The sequence below is a fragment of the Merops nubicus genome, unplaced genomic scaffold (assembly GCF_000691845.1).
Source record: "Merops nubicus isolate BGI_N331 unplaced genomic scaffold, ASM69184v1 scaffold16554, whole genome shotgun sequence".
NCBI lineage: Eukaryota > Metazoa > Chordata > Aves > Coraciiformes > Meropidae > Merops > Merops nubicus.
The window spans coordinates 31,371-51,365 of record NW_008603731.1 but is presented as its reverse complement, the minus strand read 5'-3'; the positions used below and the strand labels follow the sequence as shown (position 1 = coordinate 51,365).

The following is a 19,995-nucleotide window of genomic DNA, read 5'->3' as shown; positions in this document are numbered from 1 at the left end:
CCAACAAAACAAACAAAAAAAAAACCACCAAAAACTACACCGATTAAACACCTGTCCACTCCCTTAGAACCGAATGCTCAGCTGCAGCCTGCACTACAGCTCTCTACTCTCTCTGTTGCATGAGTACAATTGTTTATGGGGGTTGAGCTGCAAATTGGATCTTTAGATCTGGTTAAAAATAACCCTCCAGCTCTTCCATCAAAGCTAGTGCCTCCTGGAAATATAGCCTTACAGTATGGCACCATATTACAATTATTTTGGCAGAAAGCCAGGTTTAAAAGTAATCTGGATGGCTATTTTTTAAAGGACATCTAACACATGTGGTTTTAAGTGTGGTCAAATACACCATTTAGTTAGTAACTGAGAGGGACAAAACTTTCTGAAGAAGGAGTTGCAACAAAGACTGGGGCAAGTCCCAAATACCCCCTGAATGAATTCTAATGCAAGCATAAATGATAAACTGGTCTGGATGTTACAAGCTGCTAGATCCCTAAATTACTGCTCAGAGACCTAGACATTTGATCACCCCTATATCCATTCCACCCTCCCATCATTTTACTAACATTGTTTATACATGGGCAGATGCAAATGTTTGACAGCCATCATTGCTGTATTGTAGTTTAAAGACACTTTAAAGATCGAATGAAGGGGTATAAAGTATTACCAGTTTAGTTACACTCAGGGACATTAAACCAGGTAAAAAAATATTTTTTTAATACCATGCTCACCTGCCATAGGATCAGCACCTGGTGATAATACAAAAATCAAAGGGGCACAACAATTTGAATCACTGTAACTTCTTCTAAGATCAAAAGTAGGTGGTTCAATAAATGTTCTTCCCATATTTTCCACAATGAACTTCTGCACTGCTGGAATTATTTTGTCAGGTCTCAAACATCTGAGAATAACCAAGTGATCTAACCCCACCACTGTGCCCCACCCATCAGGGAAGGCTTCTTCATGGGGTCTTACAGAGTCATATATTAGTTTCCACTTCGAAAAGTTCTCTCTTACATGTTCCATTAGTCCCTGGAGGTTTGTCAGACTAGATGCACGTACGAGCTCTGCCCACGATTTGTCAGAGAGCCAGTCAGGAGCTGGATTGGGGTGAGGATTATCAAGAGCAACACCTCCTGTCAGTAGGAACCGCCAAACCTCATCATCTATTTGGCCCTTTCCCTTCATAATGTCTACTGTCAGAAGGAAGGAGAATAACAGCTTATCCTTCTCAAACAGCGACCGACAGACATTATTGTAGATGCTTATTGTGAAATGCTCGGTTATATTTTTAATTCTCTCTTCTAGATCTTCACTCTTTCTGCTTTTAGCAATAGACTGAATATACAAGTTAATGAACCAAATCAATGAATACTGGTACATAGGTTCAATGTTTGCCAGATCAGAGATGCAGAAGAAGACAATAGCTGAATGAATAGCAACTGGCTTATACCCCATTCGAGTAGAATCTATTTGCATCTCAGTTATAGAAGAAATTTTTTGCTTTTCAAAGATTTCTTCAGATAACTTCTTGGATGAAGACAAAATATTAACTGCTGTTTCATCTTCTAAGATGTTTCCTTCTGAACTGCTAAGGATCTCCAGGATTTTATCTTCAATTTCCTTTAGTTGTTTCTTGTTGGCTGCACTTTCTATAATCAGTTTATTTTTCTTTTCTTCTAGCTCAGGCTTTTCCTCTCTAGCTACAATTCCAAGAAGTTGGTCCTGAAGACCCAAAGGTGTAATCATGAAATTGACTAGACAAACTTTCACAGCCACTTCTGGAAGATAATGAGGATTTCTTAAGCGGGTTGTTATGTAAAACCTGAAATCTCTTGAATATTCAATTATATTTTCCCCTAATTTCATGTATTCTACTCCTTGTTGTTTGAATGTCAGCTTTAATAAAATGGGTTCCATGAAAGCATCAAGTTCTTCACCAATATTTTCTAGCAAGACTGGTGTTCCAAGCTGAATAGCATTTTCTAATGTCCTCACATAATCTGTGTCAGATAATTTGATAACTGACAGCCTGTTAGTTTTCTCCATATTTTTTACCCACTTGTTAGCTTGCCTTTGAGGATCTATCATTAAAGCCCACCTTCTCGAATTAGAAACAATTATGCCATTGTCAATGGAAAAAGAATCCACTGGCAAGCCAGCAATCTGCCATGCACGGATTTTGACCGGATCCCCCAACGTATTACTTAAGCTAAAATCACTGGAGCACGGTATGTGCTTTTCATTGCACAGAACTTGCCATTGCTTTTGACATTTTAGGCGGTAATCAACTGTAAAGGCTCCCAAATAAGCCACAGTTCCTGATGATAACAGCACATCTCCTACAAGGTCTATGTACCGAACCCCTAATAATTTTGCAGCTTCTGTCCACCTATCTTTCTCTCCACCAAGACCACTAATTAGCTGTTCAGCTCTCACAAGCTTTTGTGAGCAGAGTTCAATATTATTTTCTAATTCTCTCTTCCGGTCGTTCATGTTGTCAAACTCATCGTTCAAAGCTTGGAGGCGATCAACCACCTCCTTAAGTTCTGCTTGTTTCAATTTTAGCTTCTGCATTTGAATGTCCAGTACTTCTTCTGCAGCTCTTAAACGTTCACGCTTCGGGGCAACCACTTTTGCAACACGGTCATACACCTCCATGGCTCTCACCCACTTGCACAGTCCTTCACAGGCAGATGAGACATTTTTAATGACTGATGGCTGAAAATCTGGATGTTCAATAAACCTCTCTCTAATTCTCTTCATTATAGCAGGAGGAATATTATCCTTGTCATATGTCTTCAAGCTCTCAAGGAATTTCAAATCTCCAAGGATTTTTCTAGATGGTCCCCAGTAGTCTTCTATCATTTTACCTATATTGCAAACAATACTAACATCAGGCTTAAAGCATACACATTCAAACTGAAAAAAAATACTTGAAATGAAGAATTAACATCAATGATTTTGCAATGGAATTTTACTATGCAACCACTGTTAACTGGGTTAGGGAAATCATTACCTAAAGAAATTCAGACAGGAACTTCAGTATCTCTAACTTCTGTCATAGTTGTTAATTACAACTAACTCAACCAACCAAGCAAAATACGGAGAACAAATTACTATATGGTCTTTCTCAGCCTAGTTAACTAGACAAAACAATAACTAAGTGAAAGCATTCTTTCCTAATTTAGATAAGACAGTTTTGGATGAAAGACATGTATTGAATTCTTATTTTTAATTATGAAGGGTTGAACTGCAGGGACATAAGGTAGAAGAAAAATGAAAGAAAAAGGTCTCTTTCCTCTCTTCCCTTGCAAATCCTGTGCAATCCCACAAGGACAACATAACCCACTGTGCCGGGCCTGGCTGAGCTGATTTTCACATAACATGGTTGTTCTACACCCATCACCCTTCTAACACTCTTCAACACCCTTCTAACTCTCTTCTGTTCAATACCCTTCTAACTCAGCACAAAGGCACTGCATCAGGAGGACTGCTATGGGAAAACCAGCTCAGCCAGACCAAATACATCCACACAGGAAGAACTTCATTAGAGTAATCACCTACATTTATTCTAAAGCTAGAATTCTCTCTCCCAGCATAACCGATAAAGTTTGGTAGTAGGGATTAGAGGGGGGAAAACACAGGTGAATGGTGCACAGCACACCTTTAGCTCCCAGATTTCCTCAAGCAATGCAAATCTGAAGATTGGGTCGAAAGGAAGTTGAAGAGGTGACTTGACTGGGATCATATTTTAAAAGCTTGTACAAAAGTGTCAAGCAAGGGCAGTACGTTACAATGGCAAAACCAGCTCTTAGCTATGCAGTGTCCTTATATAAGTCATTGCTAGCAAAACAGACTTTTAGTGCACATGACTGCATTCAACCCAGAAGCATTTCACTAGTACAGCACAGCAGTACACCAAGCACTGCTATGGCAGGGCTAGCAAATACTTCATCATTACCACTGCCACTTGGATCAGGCTTTCTCTCTGGTTTAACTCCTTTCATGACACAGATACTCTCCATGATGAGCTTGACAGGACCCGGTGGATTCTGCATAGATTTCACAAGAGAGATGTCTGAAGGATTGAGGGTATCAAGAGCTGCAAGTGCTGCCTCCAAAGCTGGCATGGCCTCAGCAAGGTCTCCTTCACATTCATCCTGTTAAGACATTGTGCAGAAGTCTTTAAACCCTCATACAATAGCAGGTTTGCAATCTGATTACCCCACTACAGTACAGCCTCAGAGAACCTCTTCTGCTTCTAAGCACCTAATAAAAAGACCCTTGACAACACTGTGTTTCTTGGAGAGAAAACTACTTTCATAATTTGTCTGTGCAGTTTACAGAAGGAAGGTTTGTAGAGAAATTAGTAATTTCCGTAAGCTGAAGCAACAGCTGAAAAAGCCAGAGAAGCTTTCAAGATTAAAGCCCCTCTGGTCTGACAAGGACAATGAAAATTTGGGTTAGATACAGTTGTTCTTAGTTAAATCTTACAGTACTGATCAGTTAAAAAAATATATACTGTGTAGCTTTAATTCTTTACCAGGTACTCAGATCTCAGTAATTATCTATTTTATCTGTCACTAACATTTCCCACTATTTACAAAACCAAAAAAAGATATTGAGGAATCCTGCAGCTTCCCAGGGGAAATTCTATGCTGGAGACATCTGGTTATCACAATATCACTTAGGTTATGCCTAATGGGACTCCAGGCAGCACTGTGCCAGATTACCTCAGCCCACTCTACACAAACTGTCTTTGGGCCCGGAAACAGTGTAACCTCATTACTGAAGGAGAATATACTAGTGCAGAAATTAGAGCTATACAGCTTTTGGGACATGAACTAGAAAAGGAAGCTATGCATTACTGTGAGATACAGTCATACTCCAAACAGGCAAAATTTACCTTTTTAATATTAGGAACATGTCATTTGTCATCTTTTCCAATTTAGTTACTTTAAGAGCTTGGATCATCCCATTAACACATCATCACAACTCCCATTTACTTGGAAAGACTTGGAACCCATCATGCTCCAGGCTCAAGCCCTTGTACACTACCTTAATAGCTTTAGCAACAGCTGCTGCTTCATTAGCCTCTTTTTCATCTGCTGACACTAGTTCCTTCTTTGCATCTACTTCAGTTGTCTCCTTTTCAATCTTGATCATCATTTTTTCCGTTTCTGCAGAAGTCTGAATCAGTTCAGGCTGAAGGGCAGTCAGTTCTTTCTGCATCTCTGCAACCTAATGAACATAACAGGAAATCAAGAAAATATTTGTGAAAACATTGCATGCATTTCACATCTTCATGTCTTAGGAATAAAGATCAGGAGGCCCTATGTTGATACAATCTAAAAAAGGGCATTTAATCTAAATAATTATTAAAATAGTTCTCTAGCCTATTTTTACTAAGAGCTGTTTTATTGAACTGAAAAGATTTTCTTAAAAGGATTTTTTTAATCGTCCATGCAATATACTTGATTTTTTATGATCCATTTTAATTTCAGTAATAAGAAACAAACTGATAAATTTATTTTCTGTTTTTTCCTCACAGACACTTTTCAGACTATGGAATCCCAAATAATCCTTTATGGCACAGGTGGAAAGCCAAAAGAAACTTGTACGGAAACATGGCATCAGTAACAGCAACAGCTACAAACTGGACGTTCCTCATCCAGTAAATACTGGGAAGTGCCTTTACTTTGCATCTTGGAAAGATCAAGCCCTGGATCACATGGGTTAAAAAAGGAGGTTATTTACCTGGAACTTACTGAGAATCTACTCAAGAATTAATGTTTACTATTGTCTTAGAAAATTTTCAGCTTCTTCCCTATTTTAGTAAAGGGTAATTGGTACTAGAATGCTGAGGCATAGATTCTCCATATAAAAATTTGAAAACCAATTAAATTTGTAAGGTTTATTCACTCAACATTTAATGAGTACCATCAGTTTAATCCAGCTTTCTATTAAGTGCTGTAATCTGAACTTAGATACCATACTTTCTTAAAATGACTAAGCAGTAATCTAACTTCTTGTTTGCTTTCTATAGAAAATTATCAATATCTAAGAGAGAATTTAGTAAGTTTTAAGTTTTAATCAGATTATACAATCCCCATGCTAAAGTATGCATATGGCACATATTCTGTGTTTTCATCTGAAACTTACTTGTAAAGATGCAAATTCAAGTTTTTGAACTCCCATAAGATAACGAGCTCTCATCATGTCAACTTCTTGCCTTTTGCTATCCAGCAGAGTCTTAAAGGTAAGAACCAATTCTAGGTATGAAGTTGGTGTCACATAATTGTGTCTTTGCAGTGTAGTGTAATAACTGATGGAGAGCTCTCTCACACTTTCTTGGAAATATTTGCACATCGACACAACCCTAGAGAAAAATTTTCCACATTACTATCAAAACACAACCTATCTTAATATTAATTATGAGGAAACTACTCTAAGCTTATGAAATTGTAATAGTGTTAGTGAAGGCTGAATTGTTTTTTTCTCCATTATAAAAAAATATTTCAGACTCCTTTTGAAGACTGGCCTGATTTTCAGAAACATCAGATACATATATTTAGGTATCTTTGACTTGCACTGAAATCCCAGCATTGGCTTAGCTTTGTCTATTTATAATGCCAGTTTCTTGATCAAATATTTTAGGGGGGCAAGGGCAAGGCAAACAAACTTCTTAAGTTCTTGACAGTAAACTCATACTCTTTTCTAATGCCATCTTCAAGTTCAACATCCTCTAAAAACTTGTTAGCAACCATTTCCAAAGCATCTGTAGGCCAGGTTTGAAACCAATCAATGGTGCAGCAGTTTATCAGTGACGGGAACATCCGTAATCGATTCCGAAATGCATCACCAACAGGACTCATGGCTAGAAGAAACAAAAACCAAACCAAACAAACAAAACAAACACCATGTTTTAGCTAAGTTTGTTTGCAGTTAGGAAGCAGAAAAAATAAGTCAAAGCGAAAACATTCTAAGAAATAACACACTGTATACAGACCTAAGACAACGTGCAAATTTTTCTTCACCCTTTCAATAAAAAAATTGTACATAGCAAGGGGAGTAGCTTCAATTTTCCTGTTCTCCATCCTAGCTGCACCTTGCATTTTCTCAACAATTTCAGCTTTCTCATCTGTTGCAAAGATATTAGGCACATCACCGGTATTTAAAAGCATGTTGATATCTTCCACAAATGCTTCATCCTTTATTTGGTTATCACAGAACAAGAAGGACACATTCTTGTTGCCAACACCTGCTTTCAGCATGACTTGTTTAATGTCATCTTTCCATTCATTGATTCCATAGGACCTGGTAATTTCTATTTGACAGAGTTCAAAGTTATTCATGTAGGTGGCTAGCTTGGTAGCGCTTTGTCGACCACTCCCACCAATCCCCACCAACAACAGATGTCCATTATCTTGTTTCAGTACCCTGCATATCCTTGAGATATGCTCAATAGCAAACTTGAACATGACTAAGGACATTGGTGCTTTGCTGATATTGTTGTATTCCTCAAGGTAGTGTTCCATCACAGTTGTCAGTTGCTTTAAGTCTGTGATTTCATCATACACTTTTACGATACTGTCCGGCATCAAATAGTCTCCAAAGAACAGGCTGCGAATGTTATCATCAGAGATTTGTCCAGTAGGTGACAGGTGACTCAGTACCTAGAGAAAAGACAATAATCAACAGATAATTCAAACTATTAGAGAATTATTTTCCTTAAAGACATAATCATTCTTATCTACATAGAAATAATACTGTGGGAAGCACTGTTTTCCAGCTATTTTAGTTACTACCTTAGTGTGGAAAAACAACCAACCAACAAACACCACCTAAACAGGGAAAATGCTGTAGGCTGACATGCAAGTTTCCACATATGCATACTTCACAGAGAGATTTTGCTCTCAAATATAAGACAAGTTCCCAAAAGGCTTCTCAAAAGTATCCACTATTCTCATTGGCTCATCCAAATATTAACTTGAGTAAAAGCCCCAATAAATACTGTGTAAGACATTTATTCCAGTTAATCCTCTGCACCAATACAGAATCCTGTTGAAGCTAGATATCAATTTAACATGAAGTACTCTGTATTAACTTGACTAAGAACATGTATAATATTCAATACTGAATAGAAGACCATCCATATTTTTAAGTGCACTGATCAAAATAATTCATAATGTGTCCAATACTAATATAATCTCAATGTCTAAGTATTCCTGAAAACACATCAGTCTCACTCTTGGTCCCAGCACATTACCCAAAAATACCTTATCAAAGCTCTGCCCGAAGCTATTTGATGTTGTTTCTTGTACCGCCTGAAAGAATAACTTCCTGTCCTCCTCATCAATTAAGCGATCATAGAAAACTCGGTAAACCTCATGAATCCAAAGTCTGATGAGTTTATCTCCATCCTGAAAATATCAGTACAAGAAAATGCATAAATAAAGCTCAGGCAGGATTTTGTTTAAAAACAACAGGATAGAAATGTCCATCTGGACCCTACTATATCTTGTAGTAAACTCAGTGGGAATCGCTCAGTTCCAAGTGATTCAGAATGTGGCTCAGCATCAGCTAACTTAACTGTCTTACTCACCTCATTACCTTCTTGTCTTTCCTACCAATACAAACTCGGACTCATGTCAAAGCATTTTTCTCTACTGTATCAAATCTCTCACCCTTTCAACATAAAGGGAAGAATAAATCTTTCAAAGATATGGCTTATGGGCTCTAATCCAAGCCCTGTCCAAAACTCACTGGCTAAGATTTACCCTGAATAGCTTGTAGCTGTTCTGTTCTGTTCCTGCACAAAAAACATCCTTCCAACAGAAATAAAACTTTAATACTGCTTTAACGTGATATTCTACTGAAGAAGGATGAAAATCATACACATCTATCTCTATTAATTTGTAGTCTGTGACAACAGGCAAACTCAGAGCTAAATTGTTAGGGAATGTTGGGATGAAGGTTGGATTTGATGATCCTAGAGGTCCTTTCGAACCATAGTGATTGTTCAGTCTTGTTCACTGATATCTGCCATCTGTAAAAGAGAGATACTGAGACTTTTACCATGTTTATTTCTTTTGTATATTTAGCTTGCAAGTTCAGGTGAAGGGACTGTCTGACTTGATGTACATGCCTTAAAACATTGGTCTTGGACCTCTGGGCCTAACTAATACAAGAAAATAATATTAACAAATGACAGCTGTGTCTTTCAGAGACAAACAGAAAATATACAGCAAGGTATTCAGGGACTATCCTGATTTTAAACCTTGTACATCTATTGAAATCACAGTTAATGTATTTTGAGATGTTTACTTATCAATACTATAAAAATAATTTACTTTTTCCGTTTCTCTTTCTTACAGCAACATAATTAAGATACAACTTACTTGCAAATGGGTGTGTGGGCAGAGAAGCACTCCTTTAATAACCCTGGAAAAATCCCGCAGATTAAAGACGTAGTGGGATTTTGAAGGAGTTGGGAGAAAATTATCAACCGCCATTTTATAAATCACCAGTGTTGCCTGGACCATCATCTTACCCAGCCTTAAGAAGGAAAAGAGATACAATTTTAAATTCTGCAGATGAACCACAGGAGAAAAGATGACAAGGTGTTAATAGGAAATATATCAGATTACCTTAGAAACACAGGCTCAAAGCCTTTGCTGAAGTGCCAATCAGCAACTGAAGTAAAAATCCCGGTTAATATGTCATCATCAAAAGAATGTATAGATACAATATTCAAGTGTCGTGTGAAACGCCCTGTAACATGCACAAGAAGATGCAGGTAGATTCAGTAATGTCCAAGCACTTCTCCACCTTTCAGCTAGCATATTCTAAAACTAACTTGCACTAAAACAATATTTGAATCTGCCTCCAGCTCCATAATTTTGTTTCTGGCAAATTTCTGCCCCAGCAATGATGCAAAAGAAATATAAACTGGTTTATATTTTATATCAGCATTTCGCTTAGAGTAACTGGTTTTAATATGAAAAACATGAATCTCCATTACAACAAGGCCATTAGGAAATATAACCTCCCTTATGATAGTAACAGGAATCATGGACTTCCAGGCAACATGCTTGTAAGTAAATGCACACAGCCTATTTTAGCAGCAGGAGATAAAATTTCAGAAGACAACTGCCAGAGGGACATGGCAAGAAGATGTATTCCCTTCCTTTTCCAAAGAATAGAAAATGGAAAAAGTGTCCAATTCTCTCATTTTAGATTTATTTTCATAATTCATAGCTTAATCAACATTTAAAGCATTGGGTTTGATGTTGGTTAAACTCTCCCTGAAAAACTTATCAGTTTGACCTTGAGCATACAGACTTCTCTTTAGCATGACCCAGCCAGTGAATGTACCTGTAGGTTTAAAAGCAACAGATAAACGTAGAATTTGTCATCAGCAATGCTGAACCTGCCTCTTAACCTCAGTCAATTACATAACTACTTGCCAAAGTAATATATTTCTTACCTGTAATATCATTCCTGCCTCCCCCAGGTGGACCCATAGCTGAAAGAAGCAGCATATCTATGATATTAATCTTGGATGTATCTTTCTTATCATACCAGTGACCATGATCAATCCATTGTCTGAGAAGCTCTATAGGTGGCTGGGCTCCATACACTTCCTTTGCAGGCATGTTTAGGTCATCTATGGAGAACACAGACATTGAATAAAAAACCCTCAGCATTTAGGAATTACAATTTTCTTTCAAAACTAAAGAAACAACTGTAGTAGAGGTAGAAAAAGGTTGTGTCTTGTTATTGTTGCTTCCCATTAAATTGATCAGAATCAAATGATATTATAGTTCACAGGCATCCTTAGAAGTGACTGTTTAACTCAGCATGGTTGGTGATTTGATTTTATTTTACTTCATGCCTCACTGCAACACTATGAACCACTCTGAAGACAACCACCACTTGAACAGAAACCTTTCAGCAGGGGGCAGTGCTAATCCTTTTTTGAATGCCTGGAAAAAGCCAAAGAGCAATGAGGCAATCCAAAATTACTAGTCTCGGTCGATCGCTTCCTTTGCCTAAAGCCAGCCTGCATTAAAATTATATAAAACCTGAAAAAAACAGTCTTACCCACAAATATTATAGCTTTTTTCCCAAAAGGAGGTCCAAATAATCCTTTTCTTCTTCTATCCAGCTTGGACATAATAATGTCCTGGGTTTGGTTAGCAGACGTTCTTGCAGAGAAGTTGATGAAGTTTGGGATGTATTTTTGCTTCGGAAGTTGTAATAGAAAATTGTTTGTTATAGCTGATTTCCCAGTGCCAGTGGGACCCACAAAAAGCAAAGGGACATTATGCTCCACATATGTTTTAAGAAAAAACATTTGTCTGGCAGTTTCCATTGTTGGAATGATCAGCTCAGACACCTGTTATACAGGAAAGTAAAACAGCACATGAAACTCACACATCTGATACCTTAATCAACATTGATACTTAGAAGCAACTACAGGAAGCCTGCAGCAGAAATGCATTCTTCAAAAATTATTTTCTCTGAAATCTTAGGCTATAACAAGGTTCTGGTCGATCATAGGGCTCTACTTTTTTTTTCAGGCTTTATGCAGTAAATAGCATATCTAGTACTATGTCTGTTATGGTTCCCAGACGCTATATAAAGCCCAGAAGAACTGCAGGGTTAAATATGGCTTAATTGTGTTACCCCGCTGTTCAAAGGGAAAGGAACAGTGATATGGACATTTTTTTCTCTTCCTCACCTTTTACTTATCATTAGCAGCTGTGCACTAGACATCAAGAAAAGATTTTAGACAGAAGAATGAAATGTATTCTTGTATCTCTCAAGTACTTAATAGACAAGACAGTTGCAACTACATGGAAATAAAAATCTGAACAAACATCATAAATTATCTTGAAATCTCATCTGCAAATAGGTACTTTTGCAGATCTCTGGTGTGCTACGCTTCCCTTGACTTCACAGCTGCCATTAAAATCTGAGTGACCCTGTTTGCAAACGGAGGGGATCCAGGACTCTGAGTACAGTTTTCCAGTCCCAAAGAAGTAGTAAGGCTCTTTGCTTGCTTTCTCTGATTAGCTTATTAAAAAAAAAAAAAAATCATTATATCAATCACAAAAAAAAAAAAAAAAGAAGGAACATGAATTCAGGCTTTGTCTTTTTCCTACTAGGATTTCCCCAACATCAGATGCTATTACAGAGACAAAAGCAGAAGAAAAGATTTTAACCATCAGCCAAGATGGAGCATGGAGAGCTCAAGACTTCATGCTCATTTGCAGTGCCAAACTTTCAGTATTGATGGTACCAGAATTAAGACATAAGCATAAAAAGGAGCCTACAGATATCAGTGAAATGTTGTAGGTCAAACATTAAGTAGTCTCATACAGTAGACTCATAGCTAGCTAAGGCAGTTGATTTACTCTTCTAAATTATTTAGTCAAATAATTATTTTCTATAATGCAAGCTATCAATGTCAACCTTAGCCCCTGGAGAGATAACTTGCTCTTCTTTTGTGATATACTCCATCCACATCTTCCACTGCCCACTGCCGTGCTTGTAAAAATAGAAGTCATAAACACTCCCTGTTAATTGAAAAAAAACAACACAGGAAAGCCCATTGATTAAAGAATAGAAATAAACTTCAGTCATTTTAGTGTGAGACGTCCAACAGTGTGAGATAAAGGCTTTCTAGTACACGAGATACCCTTCCCCCCCACTGCCATTATCCTCACCAAACTATTATAGGTCAGATTCAGTTATGTTGTTCAAGTACAACATGAGGCATATGCTATTCCTGGTTAGAAGAGCCAGGAAAGAGCACTCAACTGTGCAGCCCAAGGCTCGGCAGATGGTGGCTCTGCTGCAGACTTGGTATCTGCCAGGCACTCTGTTCTGCCCTGCAGGGCTGAGTTTTCTTACTGCTCTGTAAAAGGCCAGGCAAGTACAGTTATAAAGAAGCACCGTTTTCTGGGAAGATACTGCTTCTGCTAAGCTTCACACTCTTGGGGCATGGGTTTTCATCGTTCATTCCCATGAGCAAGTTGCGGAAAAACAAATCAAATTTCTTTCTGCTGTCTGCATCGATGATCCCACCAACTGTCCACACCAAAGCAAAAAAGAAAAGCCCCTGCAGCCACGAGATGATATGCTGACTAGAGTTGCTTTCCTCCTCCTCCTCCTCTTCCTCGGATGGCTTTATTTCATCTAAAACACACATTTTCAATAGTTAAATGTCAGTAATAATCATAAATCCCAATTCAAAATGCATTTTTGCAAAAGTATTCTGAGATAAATTTGGAGCATTGTCTTCAGTGGAACAAAGCCAGACTACAGAGTGTGGGTCTTGTCCACATAAAATACTGTTTACAAATAAAAATAACTTGGAAAAAAATATTTACAAAGTGTCCTAGATCTTTTCTTCAGATGCTAGCAAAGAGCAAGCAAAAATATGGCCTACACTCACAAAATCATGTTCAGTTTTGTAATGACACCAGTGTATAAATGCAAAAGCTCTGTAAGCTAATCAAAGCACTGTTATTAATACTGGTCAATGAGAAAAGACTTCTGTCATATGATCTCAACAGTAAAGGAATTCCATAGGTATTTCCTTGTAGCTGATAACACACATCTTGTTATGGAACACAGGAAGGAAAAAAAGGAAAACTGAATTAAAAAGAATAAAGCTAAGGGTACCCACCAAGCAGACAAGAAAAGAGTTTCATCAAGCTGTAACTCAGGTGAATAGAGGATGTTTGTACAATAGCTTTGCAGTGAAGGTGAATGAAGTCTAAACAGGGCTGGACTAGCCACATAAACATGTCATTGATCTGCCAAGAGAAAAGGAAAAGGCTTTAAAGAAAGCAGGAGTTGACACATTTCCCACTGTCCCTGAATTCTCTCTCAATAAAGCATAAGGCATCAGAAATTCTTTAACTCAGCAGAAGGAATGACAGGAAAGGACCTGAGCAAGGCAATACTTAAGTGAACAGAAAGTCACACCATCGTTATCTGATAGTGAACACAAGCTGCTTCTGCCACGGAGCATTTCTCAAGCTAGACCCTAGACGTCTTAAACAGAAGAAGGATGAGTTCAAAACATTTTGAGTCTTCCAGCATTTCCCACATTCCATTTCTACTACCCATGGCATCTTCAGCTCTTCTTGCAACGACATTGACATTCAAACTAATTTACAACAGCGTCTAGGAGATCTAGAACCCTCTAAATCATGAAAGTACTTCAAAAAGTTTGATTGTGCATGCCTGCCTTCAAGCTGGCAAATTGAACATCACCTTAAAGTTAATATTCTAAATCAGACCTATGTAAAAAAATTGTCTCGCACCAGCTCTTGGTGTTCTTGAAGGTTTGGAGTCAGTGTATTCATGTAGGAATCCTTCAGTGGCTTCCACCCTAACTCCTGTGGGTCCATATAGATCATACCACACCTGGGAAGAAAAAAACATCTATGGGTACAGGCATAGATGTACAAGGTGGGAGAGTCCAAGTTTGAATGCTTGCACATTACCTGCTGACGGTTGCTGGAGATGCTTCCTCTAAGTCTGCTGGCTCAAAGATTAAACTCATTTTTGAATTCATCTGAATTATTTCACCACTCATTAAGCATAGCTGGGATAAAAACATCATGTAAACATTATCTAGTTGTGACAGTGAAGATCATCCAGTTAAAACAAGGCCTGTCATAAAATCACTGACCATTCTGCTTAGTGTCACTCCCCATTCACTCATTTGTGTTCTCATAACACTTATTTACTGACCTTGTCTCAACTTTGCCATGTGTTACTGTAAAGGCTTGCAGAGACACAGAGAACAACTGGCAGCTTTTTTTTTTTAGTTAATATATTCACAAAGTATTTTAAGACAGTTCAGTTTTCAGCTACAGAACTGAGCTTACATATTTCAGTTTCCTAAAAGGGTCAGTAAAAAGTCTTTACTAAGCAACCTCATTTCAGTAAAGTAGAAGCAAGACAAGGCTTCTAGGCAGAAGTAACAGCTTAATATCATCTACTGAACCAACTCATACAACTTGGGGGAAAAGCAATGCTTTTAAGCATATCTGCTCCTCCCGAGTCTCACACCTCCCGTGACTACCATGGTAACAATATTGCTACTACTAAAATAAACTACCTATATTCAAGGACAAGGTTATTGGCAAAAATTAGTCTACCTTTTTATTATCATCCAGCACAGTGTTCATGTTCTCTATCCAAACTGCATCCACTGGACCATCAAAAATAATCCACTTCCTGTTATCTGTGGTAGAAGATGCTTGTTCTCTGAATGCATTTGCGAGAACTCCGTCTGTCCACTCATGGCTTACAGGATCAAAACTGCCATACAGCTGTCCCATAGTAATTGCTTTGGGATTAATAACTTTGTATTCAACAGCAAATTCATCCATGGATTTTGCTGTGTAAAAAGACATATAGATGAGCTTCAGAATTTGATAGCTCAGTTTCATTCAGCAACCAAAGTATGGAACAAGAAGATTCCTGGGGATCCTACTTTAGCTGCCCAAAGCAAAAAAAAATCAAAACAGACATTTGGCAGCTAGGTAACAGAAAATAAGAATTTCCATTACTTGTACAAGGAAAGTACAAAGTCCTATGTACAAAAGCACATAAAAAAAGAAAAAGCAGAGCAGAGTAGATTTTATACATTTATGGGAGCTACTTACAATCTCCCTACCAGAGCTATCTTTTTAAGAGTATTATGCACAAATACCATGCCTAATTAAATTTAAAAAAATCATAAACATATGAAAATGTTTTACTATTCCAGTAAATGCAGACAAAATTACTTCCAGATAAATATATCAGACAAAAACAGTTCAATAAACAGAAACCTTCTAGTCAAGAAAGCAGAATATGGCACAATTAACAACCTGGGCATATCTCTGCAAAGAAAAAACATTAGTCATAGAATTAACTTCATTTAATGAGAAGTCTGTGGCTGAACAATGTTACCTGCACATAAATCACCAAGGGCTCCAGCTAGCACTTTGTATGCACAGGTCTTCCCACTCAAAGGACTTCCAACAATCATGAAACCATGGCGCACCAGCATCATCTCGTATACCTGTATGAGTGACAGGAGGCTGACTCTTGGACATAGCCCAAAAGGGAACATGATGTCTATGAGACTAGAGAAACATCTCGCCTGCGCTCAGGTGCAGCAGGACAAAATACCAGCCAAATATCTACACTCTATTAAGGCTGGCTGAAGCATTAACCCAAATAAGAAGGCAGTCATATTATTACGTTAATTCTCACAGATGTAACTTAAGAAGTTATTGCCCCAGGCATCCTCCCTTCCTTCTGGCTAAATGTCATCCCTCAGCTGTAACAGCATTGTTGTACAGGGTGTGAGCAAACTAACCAGGCACTGCAGATAACAGCCCAAAAGCCTAAACTGCAGTCAATAGTTACCAAGGAAGCTAACACAAAGGGATTAAAACCACAGTTATGAGGATCTGTCATATGACTGGACCCACAGAGACTCAGCTTGGACTGCAACAGTGGCAACTTCTTTAGTCAACCCACAAGATCTTGCCAGAACTCAAGTCAAAGCCTTCAAATAGAACACCTTCAAACAGAGCTGTAAGAAACCCTACAAAGATTTTTTTTTTCACCTCATGTTAAGGCAAATATCTTCTGGTTTAGCTTAAATTTTTAACCGGTTAATATGTCCCTAAGAAAGATAATGAAAGATAAAGCACAGGTTGCAAAGCCACTTAAGCTAAGTCTGAAGATGAGCCATGAAGTCTGAACTGCTGTTGGAAAGGTCCCTCATGATCCTGTCCCAGTTCACACATTTTTGGCCTTGCCATTACACTGTTACTAGGCTGCACTACCCACATGGAAGGAAAAAAAAAACAAAAGTTAAGCACTCTTTAAAAGGTAGCTAATACTGGTAAATGGGAGACAATGGGAACGCTGACCTGGAGAAGAAGCATAAACAAGGGTGAGAAATGTCATTCCTTTCAAGCCCTCTCAGGGAGAATGTGAGCAGAACTGAGAACAGAGCCCGAGTCCCAGTCCAGAGTTCTGTTCACTAGGCTATACTGCCTCAATTATTGAAAGATTCGTTTTAATTTTCTGTCCTGAACCATAAGACCTAAATGTAGCTGCACATGTTAGCTGCTTCAGAGGCTGGCTGAATTAAAAAATCACCATGAGAAAAGCAGGCTTCTACTCCATGATTTTTACTCAGTAAAAGCATGCTGTTTGTAATAGTCTACTAACTGATCATGAAAACTATTAGCTATTCATTCATGACACAGACAGTGAATGAAAAACATTTCTCCTCTCATGTTTTTCTTCTCCAGAATTATGTGAAAATAAACCTGAATAATTTTTCCAATGAACCATGGAACTGGTTGAAGATCCATTTTTTTTATACTATCAGTCAGGGCCTGGATAAAGAGGTCATAGTCAGGTGTAGGAAGAACCACTCCAGGAAACAGGTCAGATATGATGCCCTGTTAAAGCAAGACCGAACAGAACAGTATTTAAACACAAATTACAAAAAGGAAAATTACAAAAGTATAAAAATCTACAAGCAAAACAATATTCATAAAATCAATGGGAGCTTAAAAGGAAATGTCCTCAGCTGAACAAAATTAACTTCAAGTCAGACTGTAGCCATGCAAATATTCTGTATGCCATGAGACAGAAACAAGTGTCTGCACTTTTCATACAAACACTGATATTGTAAAAGGAAGCTTAACCTGCAAATTTGCCCCAAAAAGTATTAGAGGAAAGGATGTGAAAGTGGTTGAAAATTTCAGTGATTAAACAGAAGGGTATCTGTTTGGAAATTTCATAGCAATGATTCTGTGTGTGCTTGTATCCCAGTTTTTAGGTCTCAAACAATGATTGCTCTGAAGCTTAGCATAGTCTTTATTGTTTACTGAAGCAGTATGCAAACAGAAACTTCACCATTTTCATTCTGACTTCAGATTTCTAATTGACTGCAATTTAGTTGTCCACACATCTTTTGCAGCCCAAAACCAGGATGCAAATTTCAACGAATGGTTTCCATGAATTAAACGGCACAAAGGTGACGCTTAACAAGATAAATGTTCTTATAAAACATTGAAAGTTTGTTTTTCAAAATAACACTGTCACAACCAAAGACTGCATCCACATCAGTGGACTGAAATAACTAGATGCTGCCATATTAGTATATACTGAGATCAACCTGATCTAAATTAAGATAATGAGCTGTTTCTGTAGATTCTTATAATGGACCTCATCATCACAAAACTTAAACACATCGACCTTACCTGAAATAATGGCACATCCTGTGCCAAGAATTTGGCCAAGTTAATATCCAGCAAAGCCCGAAGTAACAACACACTTTCATTTTCAGTTGGGTACTTCAGTTTTAAGTTTCCTGCTGCTGTCAGGACAGATTTAACAGCACGCATTCCATAATCATAGTGATGCTGAGATGACAGCTGCTCAGAGCACAAACGGTAAGTGGCAACAATTTTCTGGGCAAGACTGTGGATATTAAAACATCACATATAGAAGGAAAATATTTCATCATCCAAAGAAAATAATTTAAGTACCTACATATACAAAATTATCAGACATATCAGCTGATGAGATGGTCCAAAATGCCTGGGAAGCAAAACTGTAGATCATGTCACACCAGAGAATGTGTGTGCTGTTTTGAAACTCTGATATTATGATACATTTTCCCAATATCCTGTGGAGAGGTGCACATCCACCAACATGGGGTGGTAAATGAGAATTGATGATAAAGCAGGAGACTAAAATGTACTTTCTGGAGAAACAGAACATAGAGAGCCTTACAAAATCATGTGCCTCCAACACACGTATATGACCTATAGAGGAATTATGTATATCAGAGTCAACTGAGGGAAAATTTGGCATTTCTTACCTCCGAGAGTCCAAAAATCCCATTGAATAAAGTGAAATTTCTCCAATCAAAGCATAATCTGGAACCATCATGGCAACTGTTCGGAACAGTGCCTGTAAGAAAAAAGTAAGATACAAGGTTACACAATGGAATATGGTAATAACTTGTGCCTGTTTTGCAAGAATAGTAGCTCTCTATAACTTCATGAACTTCTATACTCTCTATTCCGTTTTCACGACTTTAGGAATCATCTGAATGTATTGGATTGCATTAGAATTGTGACTGGAACTGTGACCTTATCAAAAGGTTCAACAGGTCTGTGCTAACCACTGTAGGAACAAATGCTTAGGAGGAGTTACAACCCTAAAGAACTATTAATAAAGGAAAATGGAGGTGTCATTAATCTCACTTTCAAAATGGACAAATTAGCACATGATGTGGTTAATGTCTTGTAAAAAGGTCATGCAGAAAATTGTGGCAAAGCTAGGAAAATAGGACTATTATCAGCAGCTTTGAAGCGTCTCAGCAACTTGTAAAGTTATAATAAATTTAAATTGGGACTTGGATTGCAAACTGATTATTAACCAGGAGAATTTCCACTTAGAGAGAACACAGTTAACACTGTGACCTGGTATCATCATAGTTAGACTGAGACCTTTCTGTGCATTTTGTACAATCCCAGACAGTCATTAAAGCTTGGCAAAAAAACACAGCACTTGAACAGGTTATCAGTGTATTATTTGATTGCTTTCCTTTTCTTATTACAATAGACCAGAACTTGCAAATTCTATTTGATTTCTACAAAAAATCAGGATTCCAGATTTACCTTCAGATTATCAGGCAGCTCAGTCCGCCCAGCATACCCAGGATTCATCGTGATAAACACAGCACAGGAAGGATTAAGAGAGATTTCAGTCCCTTCAAAGATGAATGTTTTGAGGTTGCGAATAATAGCCTGCTGTATGCTAAGTATTTGTTGGGCAACTACAGATAATACTTCAACCTAATACAGACAAAAGAGATTGGAAAACAAAAGACACATGAAGACAATATAAAATAGTTTTGTTTCTATATTTTTATGGTTATAT

General features: G+C 37.8%; 1 protein-coding gene across 1 annotated transcript in view; it reads right to left on the bottom strand.

Moving 5' to 3' along the window:
- The window catches only part of DNAH3 (dynein, axonemal, heavy chain 3), a 56,592-nt gene that overhangs the window by 8,635 nt on the left and 27,962 nt on the right, over positions 1-19,995 (bottom strand). Inside the window, 22 exon segments of the mRNA XM_008938773.1 lie at positions 729-2,870; positions 3,962-4,160; positions 5,059-5,241; positions 6,163-6,379; positions 6,712-6,877; positions 7,010-7,676; positions 8,280-8,423; positions 9,402-9,558; positions 9,651-9,774; positions 10,490-10,669; positions 11,107-11,401; positions 12,481-12,584; positions 12,964-13,206; positions 13,700-13,829; positions 14,343-14,445; positions 14,526-14,626; positions 15,186-15,427; positions 15,985-16,096; positions 17,364-17,498; positions 18,306-18,525; positions 18,929-19,020; positions 19,734-19,910. Coding sequence (XP_008937021.1) covers positions 729-2,870; positions 3,962-4,160; positions 5,059-5,241; positions 6,163-6,379; positions 6,712-6,877; positions 7,010-7,676; positions 8,280-8,423; positions 9,402-9,558; positions 9,651-9,774; positions 10,490-10,669; positions 11,107-11,401; positions 12,481-12,584; positions 12,964-13,206; positions 13,700-13,829; positions 14,343-14,445; positions 14,526-14,626; positions 15,186-15,427; positions 15,985-16,096; positions 17,364-17,498; positions 18,306-18,525; positions 18,929-19,020; positions 19,734-19,910 — 6,133 coding nt within the window.